This window comes from Cariama cristata, unplaced genomic scaffold, assembly GCF_000690535.1.
Source record: "Cariama cristata isolate BGI_N322 unplaced genomic scaffold, ASM69053v1 Scaffold42351, whole genome shotgun sequence".
In the NCBI taxonomy this organism is placed as follows: Eukaryota; Metazoa; Chordata; class Aves; order Cariamiformes; family Cariamidae; genus Cariama; species Cariama cristata.
Genome location: NW_009599461.1, coordinates 3,741 through 13,132, shown reverse-complemented (window position 1 = coordinate 13,132; position 9,392 = coordinate 3,741). Strand labels below are relative to the sequence as shown.

The 9,392-nt window shown below is 41.1% G+C and overlaps 1 protein-coding gene across 1 annotated transcript; it reads right to left on the bottom strand.

The window, feature by feature from the left end:
- Positions 1-2,082: 2,082 nt before the first annotated feature.
- On the bottom strand, positions 2,083-8,515 carry CAPZA1 (capping protein (actin filament) muscle Z-line, alpha 1; the record flags this gene model as incomplete). Its single annotated transcript, XM_009709679.1, has 9 exons — positions 2,083-3,082; positions 3,654-3,716; positions 4,329-4,400; positions 4,898-4,976; positions 5,405-5,484; positions 5,902-6,108; positions 7,235-7,298; positions 8,139-8,190; positions 8,452-8,515. Coding segments are annotated over 9 exons (822 nt in total), but the record flags the coding sequence as incomplete, so codon positions are not given.
- Between the last annotated feature and the right edge of the window lie 877 nt (positions 8,516-9,392).

Genomic DNA, 9,392 nt, shown 5'->3' with positions numbered 1-9,392 from the left:
GCCTCTGCTCTCCTGTGCTTTCACCCGCAGCCTGCCAGGGGAGGATGGTGGTCCCCGAGCTGCTTCTGCAAAATGGCTCAAGACCCTGGGGCTGCTCAAGGTGCTGCTCATGCCTTGTCTGTCGCCCAAGGACGTTGGGGTAAGTCTGCTGTTTTCCCCACCTTAGCTCAGGTGGCTTTTCCTCCGACCCAAGCTCTACTAATGACCTGCTGTTGTCTGGAGGTGGCTAGCAGCCTGGGATGGTGTAGGGCCCCTTGCAGGTTGCAGGAGGGCTCCGAGGCTTGAAAAATGGGGGTGTTGCCTTTGGAGATGCTGCTTTTAAGTCTTTCTGCCATGTGTCGCAGGCAGAATCCTGGAGCTTTAAGCTTTGATCTTGCAAACAAGTAGGAAAGCTCTTTCCATGATGGGCAGCTGGGTAGCCCAGCTGCTGTGTGGGCTAGTAGGGCCCGTCCTGCAGCGCTGGGCTGGCTTTGCCTTCCCTGGCTCAGTCAAGCTGCAGCGCCTGCTCCCTGTGATTCATCTGGGGTCAGGCTTTGACTTTTGTACGCTTCAGCAGAGCCAGCCCAGGCTATACCCTGCTCTGGAGCTGGCCTCAGCCTCTGCTGAAGCCTCTGGTCTCCAGCGACAGCAGCCGATGGCTCTAAGGATGAGACTGCCTCTGGGTGTCTGTCACTGCGGGGCTGGCACTTGCTTAGGGCCCCAGTGGTGGTGAGTCAGGCCAAGTGTTGCTTTTCCAAGGGAGAAATAGGAGCTGGGAAGGGGCTAGGACTGGAATAGCTGAGCCTGCTGTAGAGAAGGCTGCTGGGAGAGAAGGGCCAGGAGACAGGCGGGGAATGAGCCGGTCTAAAGGATGATTAGCTAAAGATTTGGAGAAGGACAAAGAGATAGAAACGGTCTTAAGGCTGGAATAAGTGGTGGTGAGCTACTTGCAGCGTAACTAACCTGGAATGGGGAAAAGTCTAGCCTTGAGGCAGATAAAAGCTCTGTTGTGTGCACAGTCTTATCTTGAGCCCTGCTTCAGCTTCACATTCTTGGAATTGCTGCAGTGCTTGTCTGGATGGGACCACGGCCACCGACCACAGCACCTTAGGTGCTCACCCATACAACCTTTCACCTCCTCTAGGCACTGCGGGCAGGGAGGAAACCCTTTCTGCAACCCCCCACTGGCAGAAGCACTGTCCTTGAGTAGCTCTTTGCACAGTGGCGTGCAAATCCTCCAGCAGCCAGTTCTACTTTGTCCAGTGCACCCGGTGCAGGACGCATCCAGCAGTTAGTGTTTCACACGACGAGTGGAATAACCTTGCCTGCTGTCTTCACTGGGGTGAAGTAAGTGCTTCATTAGAGCTGGGTGACTGGTTTTCTTTTCATTTGAAAGTTCTTAGACCTTCAGTTCCCTGGTCTGGGTACCACAGTGGGAGCATCACCTGTGGGTTTGGAAGCAACACCACCCCTGCTTTCAGGCTGTTACCTGTAGACCTGCCTTCAATCAGGAGCAAACAGAAGCGAGACCACGAAAGAACAGACACAAATAGCTTTAAAACAGACCGGTGTATTTCTACTAGACTATTTGATACAGAGGATGCCTGTAGGATGAACGGTCAGTCTCAACAGCAAATACAAATATATTTTATTTAGACAAAACTTCTCACAAAGGATAGACACACTTATTTTGTGGTATTACTGTGCAAAACATTAAGCGTAATGCACAGGCAGTCCATCCCTATCTTCCCACCCTCTTCCTTTGTGGATTTAAAAATAGGAAGACACTACCCAGTTTAAAAACCGGAGCCTGCAAGAAGGCCCAGTGATAGCCAAGTGCAAACAAAGCGAAGTGAGTTCACCAAAGGGGTTTCATTTTGCAGTGAATCCATTTTCTGAGTTCTGACTGAGAAAGGCATATACGTGCCTCTTTAACCTCCCCTTACGAGAAACTAGTAAGACTACTGGTTTTTATTTTACAGGGAAAAAAGAAAGTAACATAGAGCAAGCATTTAGAGAGCAATGAAGAGATTAATTCCAAAATCCTCTGTAAGTATGACAAGAAACTGGCCACAATTGAGACAAAATGGAAAAGTGTTTTTCTCTCACTTTGGTGCAAGTTTATTTATTTTGTACACCATTCATACACCTGTGACACAAATTCTATGAACCTGCCACAAAGCATTAAAGCACAACATACCTGTTATTCTGTAGACATCTGCATTTTTAATCACGATCCAGCCTACAGGGATCAGCAGTGATTCAACACAGGAACTTGTAGTTCTGTAAAAATGCAGATGTCTGATAACCGTACATACACGAGGGAGGGGAGAGCAAAAATGTTCACTTTTAGGGGAACACGGCTCAAATCTTCAGATTAAAAAAAAATTACATCCCTGAAGAGCTGGCTGCATAGGGATTTCTATAAAGGATCTTGTAAACTCATTTTATATAGCAAAATCTAAGCCTGCAGGCTTTTTGCTTTGTGGAGGTCAGTAATAAGGATACATGAGGACTTATTGTCTTTTGCATTTATTATATCTTGCAGCATAGTGCCTTGAGCTATTGGCAGATTTGACAAACTTACTGGAGTACCTGGAGCGCTGTATGCGGGTGAAGGGAATGCTCTGTACCCTCAACTGTACTTATAGGGCTTTTCCAGCTAGGAAGTTTTCCAACCAGTACAATCAGTGACTGAAAACAGCTATACTTCTGAACCATGAATGTGGCTTAATTAAAATGACCTATCAGTAAATGCAGTCACAACAGGAAGTTTATGTGGCAGGAAACACAAAACACAAAGACAACGCTATTTGCGCCACAGTTCTCTTTGAGGCTAGAAAACCTGTTAACTTTGAAAGCCCTAGAAAAATGCTGCACTGGTTTAGAAACCATCTACTTGGCATAGGACCACATTTGTTTTTTTGCACACAAACATTTCATAAATCTCCTTATTTCCGCATTAGGCGTTCTGCATTTCTTTGCCAATCTTGTAGCTGAGGATTTTGTTCCAGTCTATCTTGGTGCGGGTGACAGGCAGCTGCCGGCGTAAGGCTTTGAAAGTGGTATCTGACATAGTCTGGTAGTTTTCACTGATTGCTGTCTGCAATGGCAAGTAGATTCAGTTACAGCAGTAATTTATGAGAAAGCATGACTCGGTGTAAAAGGCACAAAACACTTTCTACAAGGCAAAGGCACATCATTAACTAAATTAATAATGTAGTCACCAGTGTGTGTGTGCAAGTAAAAAGGTTTCTATTAAACTCCCCTGTGAATGTAGCAGGGTCTCCTTAGGTGTTTCACTGACTTATCTGTATCGAGTCTCCTCGCACACAGGCTGGGACAATGTGAAAAGCTGTCACAAATTTCCTCTTCGGTATTTTTAACTGTCACAGAGGAAAATACTTAGACTCACCCACTCCCCTTCCATGCTTGTTCCAGACACCATTTGAAGCCCTTTAAAATAACTATACAGCAAACTTGATTATTCTTTACACATAGCTTTATAACTATATTCTTTAAACAAATACTACTGCTCTTTTCTAAGTAATTCTTACAGTCAGTACCAGATTCAGCCTGAAACAGAATTAGAGGTCAATTTTCTATGTTTCCATTAACTGTAAATGGAGATTGATATGATTCCATCATGTTTATTTAACAACCACTGATCTTACCTGGTACTCGTTTTCTGCATTTTCTATTATCTTGATAAATTCCTTAGCTGTTTGGACATCACTCTACAAAGGGGAAAAAAAAATTTTTGTGTGTTTAAGAGCAACTTATAAAAGCAACACAATAGACTTTTCAAATGATAAGCTGAGTATAGATGAAGTGGATGACATCAGCAGCTTCCACCTCATGTTTGTAGCTGGGCTCCTTTCCCTCACTACGGATGTCTCAGTGAGGTTCAAGACAGAGGTGTGTTTTGGCTACAGCTTGTGCTCCAAACTGAAACAGGACTGCACCCTAGTGAGCAAAAGGGAAGTAGACCTTCATGACATAGATTAGGGATTTTGTCACTGTTGCTCCCTCTACTGTACTACAGTACTTATTTTCTCTTAGTATACCGCTCTTACTGTTCGTTTCCCTTGCATGTAGATAGATATTGTGCCCTCTTTAACTGAAACTCCTAAGATAAGCTTTCCAATAGAGACCTCAATTTCTAATACAGTCTAACTTTAAGCCACTGAGTACCTGGGTGACTCTAAACACAACTACACTGACTAGTCACCCTAAAATTGCACTACGTTAAAGTCAAGAGAAGGTAGTCATAGAAGTGTATGTTTCATGAGATGTTTAAGGAATAAAATAGTTGATTTATTATAAAAAAAATCTTTTAGCACACTTACTGAAACCTGTACAGAGTCCTGGATATCTTTATGACTAACCAGTTGAACATTGCCATCTTCATAATAATGAACCTGAACACAGAGACAAAATGCAGGTTATCATTAACACTCATTTTATAATCCCTAGAGCCCCCAAATGCTACCAGAATGGCACAACAGCATTGTTGTGCCAGTCTTCTCTGCTTACGTGGAGACTAAAAGCAGGATGGATTTTCTAAAAGGTTTCATTCTTTGTCAAGACTGTTCAAGATTATGTTAATGCAGTAAACGCCTAGAGTTGAAATAAGAGCAATTATAAAAGAATTCATGGTATAGGTTTTAGCCCTATAAAGTGATGCAGACTTGGAGGTTTATAGGGTAATGCTATATAATAAACCACAGGCCAGACTGTAGATGATGTCTGGAATGCTAGATTTAAGAATTGATTTCTGGAATTGTATAGTTTAATAGCATCTTGACTTGAGAAGGACATCTTGGCTGTATTTCAGCATCTCATTCTGAGTCGAATGCATTTGTGTAAGAGAAGCACAATGCAGCTTCTCCTGTTATTGCCAGAAAAAGTAACTTGCCTGGATTTTGAGCACTGCAGCCACTTGAGCTGTTGGTGGTGTGATGGTAAACTTCCATTCTGATCTCCAACGACCATTCCTAAAAACAATCAAAGCATGAAAACTATTTCCAAAAAGCTCTAACAACAAAAAGAACGAAACTAAGAAGAGCAAGTTCTTTCTGCTGCTGTCTTATGACCAATATTACAGTGCCTTACATGGCATTGAATTAAATTTCTGAAGCACAGCTGAATAAAATGCAGCTTCAGAACAGACTAGCTCCAGTCTGCTCTGGAATATGTAAGGGGGGGGTCTCTATCTAGCACTGCTAATGCCTTTCTCTCTGGATAGATCATTGAGCCACACTGGCCAAGGGCCCTGCAAGGAAAACAGGTTACAGAATGAGAAACAGAACTTCTTGGGAAGCCCAAGACTACTTGCCCTTCAGACTGTGTCAGAAGACATAGAGGATGGGTTTGTTTGAGGACTAGTAAAGGAAGAAGATACACTATGTTGAAATAGTCTTACCAGAAGTTTTTGGGCTGGAACTGGTGGCTCTCAATACAGGCAATAATTGTCTGCTGCCCATCTATAGATTTACCATAAACCTGTATTTAGAAAAAGAGTTAAAAAGGCCCAAGAGCTAAGGAAAGCCATTCTTAATTTCTGTTCATGGCAGCATTGCAGAGGCTTGCTATTGTGGTATCTCACTGGGAACATGTACCACTAATTACATTGTCCAACACATCCACTTGCACATATGTGCAAATAATGCCTCCTTTTTATTAACTGCAGGTGTTAAGGTGCTTGGCAGTCATGACTACGAAAAATAAGGTCTAATACATCTTTACCACTGTGTGCATACCACAATATTTGCACCCTCTTTTGGAATTTGTTTCTCCAAAGTCAACAAAATCCCTAGTGAGGATGGAGAATTCAAACAGCGCTGCCCAGCACAAAGTCCGCTCAAGGTACTGCCTGACACAGAGCAATGAACTTGCAGTAAAACAAAATGGATACTCAACAGTACAGAAGCCATTGGGGTAATGATCTTTCACATAAGCTCTCAATGCACTGTCACAGGCATCTCTCCATTGTTTTAAAGCTGATTCCGCGTCCTCAGGCTGGGGGTCACTTGCTTCTTTCCTTAAATGATCAAACTTAAAAGAAAGTTTGTTTCTTGGGTCTAAAAATCTGCCATTGCCCAGATCACCATGTTCAGTGATTAAGACCTGTAAAAGAAGTTGAAATTAAGATATACTTATGCTGCTGTAAATGTGCTGTTCTGTGTTTTGCCCCGACTATCTGAATAGATATCAAAGTTTCAATAGATTCTTTCATTGAGCTATAATATCACATACAGAAACAAGGATTTTCAGTAATAATTTCAACTAAGAGTAGTTGTAATGAGGCTGTAGGTAAACTCTCTGCTCTTCACAGTAATACTACACTTAGTCTTCTGTCCCAGAAATGACTGTATTAAAATAATGTATATATTTAGCTTAAAGTTGGGCATTCTTACAATACAAACAGGTGGGTTTGCTTTTAAAATTATTTTTGCTGTTTTCCTTCCCCATTTCTAAAGGAAATGAAGAATTTTACTCTGGAATTTACCATTTATTGTCATGTTCCATATTGCAATAGCTTTCCTTCTGTTCAAGAGGGTATATAGATGTGGCTACTTCTAATATACATGAACTAAAGTACACAGCAGAGCAGCACTGTACCTTCCCTCTCCTTTGTCTTATTCACCATAATTCTCCGGCTTCCCAAACATTGACTTTTTTTTTTCAGGTTGTACCGTAAATTTCTCTTGTCAAAGCTATTTCTGTGGACAGCCCTCTTAAAAATATCTGCCTGCCATGAACATATCTGGGACACCAGAAAAGCTAGGTCAGTACTTGGCTCAGAGAATGGAACAGATGGTCAGGCCAGCTTTCTATCTTCTGTAGGACTTGCTACTTGTTCTCAGGGGGAAAAAATAAAAAATTGTTTTGCTGGCATAGTAGAAACTGTAAGCAGGTAGCAACATAAGAATTTTTAAGAGAGCTTTAAATAAACAATAATCTTTAATCATTCATACTCCTTAGAATTTCAGTGACCTCAGCATGGAGCTTTACTTAAGGAACAATGAATTAGAGTTACTAGGTAGTAGCAGACAATACTTCAAGAGAACATTTCACCTACGCTGCTTCTATAGGAACAAAAGTTTGGTAGTATAATGATGTGGTGGGGAAGGAGGAGAGGTGATAACTTGTCAGTGGAATGAAACTAGTCAATATCTTGATGAAACAAGCTTTTTATTGTTTTTGCAGAGTGTAGTAATACAAACCTCAAGTGTAAAAAGTTTTCTCTTACCTGATCATCATACCCTTCTATCTTCACCGGAGTGAACTGATCCATGTTATACTGTGCAAATGCACTGTTAAGAATTAAAAGAACATGAACTTTAGCTGCACGTGCACATTTACTTTGACTCAAGAAGTACATGGTGCGACTTATATTACAGAAACTTTCAACTTAATTCGGCAAATAATACACTTCAGCATTCTTAAAGAATTTTTCAATACTTTTTATTGATGATAGCTATAAAAAAACAGGTCTAAAGACAGGTTTATTTAGTGATGACCAGGAAAGTACAGAGTTCAAAAGCAGAACAGCAGGCAGCCTGGGGGAATATGAGCAAGCCAAGGCAAAAGAGGAACACCCCAGCTACAATTTAGACAGCAGCAAGGTAAACAAATGACTAGACTAACATTTACAACAATTTGCTTATGTAAAGACGTGCTGACTGACATGTCACCTAGCTTGAAGTAAAATCTTAGCATCAAAAAGCTTGTACACATAACCTTTAAGCACCTTCTGATGAGCCTGTGCAAGCAAACAAGATATTTTGAAAGCTTTTCTTTTTTGAGGGCAGTTCTTTTTCTAAACTTCAGCTAAGGATTACTCAGTATTTCAGGCTTCACTTGCTTTACAAATCGTGCTTCAACAAGATCAGACATCCCTTCTTCTGCAGAGCTAAACTTTTTGGCAGAGTGCCTTCCTGTTTTATACGGCCTCTACAGCACAAATTCCAATTTAGGGCTTTTAAAATGAATCATCCATGCCTTTCATTATGCATTTTGTTGGGGGGATAAGGAATTCGAGAAGATTACTCTCAGTACAACAAATGGGTTGCTCTGTCACAGAATGATGGGTGTAAGAAAACATATGCATCTCCAATGGTAATTTGACTTGTGTTTGAAATATTAGTACTTACTGTGCTGCTCCTTCCCTGAGAAGATTGTCATTGTTAAGCAGTAACCGGACATCTGGAGAAGAGAGAGTTCAGGTAGGTTATTGGTTTTTTTGATCAAATGTTTCTCTTTATGCATTTAATTTTCAACTGTACAAATGCAAACATTAAAATTATTAAATCATTTCATTAAGCATATGTAGTCACAGAATGACAGCATGCTTTTCCCTTACCACTTCTTGACCTTAAAAGCAGTATATTGTGATACAGCCTTAGACTCTTATAATAGATGAAATGTGAAGAAAATATCACCAATCATTTTTCCTTATTTACTTACCATTGAATACTTCATTGAATTCTCCAGGGGGTGCATGAGTGATGAATTTTGCAGCTATACGCACCTACAATGAAGCAGAAAAGTAACTAAAGAAAAAGGTAATTTTTACTGAGTTCATACATATTTCAACCTACACTGAGGCAACTCACCAACAAAACAAAGTCTGACAGTGGTAGGAAGTGCTAGATTTAGGGAGAAATCTAGGCATGCATTCCCAAATAGAAATAGTCTCATAAGAACAGATTTTTTTCAGAGTAATTCCAAATGTACTCAGGAAGAACTGCAAAATTCACACGGGCACCTGTAAAAATGTGAACTGTTCAACCTGCATAGTACTAACCTATTTAAAGAACAGGAATGCTGACTAGCCACTCTTTTTGGTGACATTCCTGAATAGTGTGTTTTTTTTCCCTGATCCTTGCTAGTAATCAGAAACCTAAATGCCAAAGTATATAAATAGTAAGAAACCACAGCAGTAAAAGTGAGACTGCGACTAGGTGGGTAACCTACAGCACAACCACATAGCTAAGGAGCGTCTGACAATACTGCAGGACACTGTGATTCCCTGCGATGCAACTTTTTTGTTGCTGATGACTGGCTGAAGGAGATGCCATTGCTTCACAGCAAACAGTGTGTGAAGGATGAGAGGTTGATCCCTCTAGAAATGGAGCAGTAAATAATTACATCAACTGCCATGGGACTGCTTCCAGAGTTAATTATGCCTCCTGGACTTTGAAAAGCCACTGATGTGCTCAGGGTGCAGAAGGTGGTATGGAGATATAAAGTAAAAAGCTGTGAACTGACAGAAATGAGGGAGGTGATGGAAAGTGCCAAAATGAACCACAGAAGTCAGACAGAGCCTCCAAATGAAACTCTCCAAATTTCAGCAGGTGTTGTTTTTTTTTTTCTTGATCCTCTAATGCTGCCCTGGTCACTTCTAA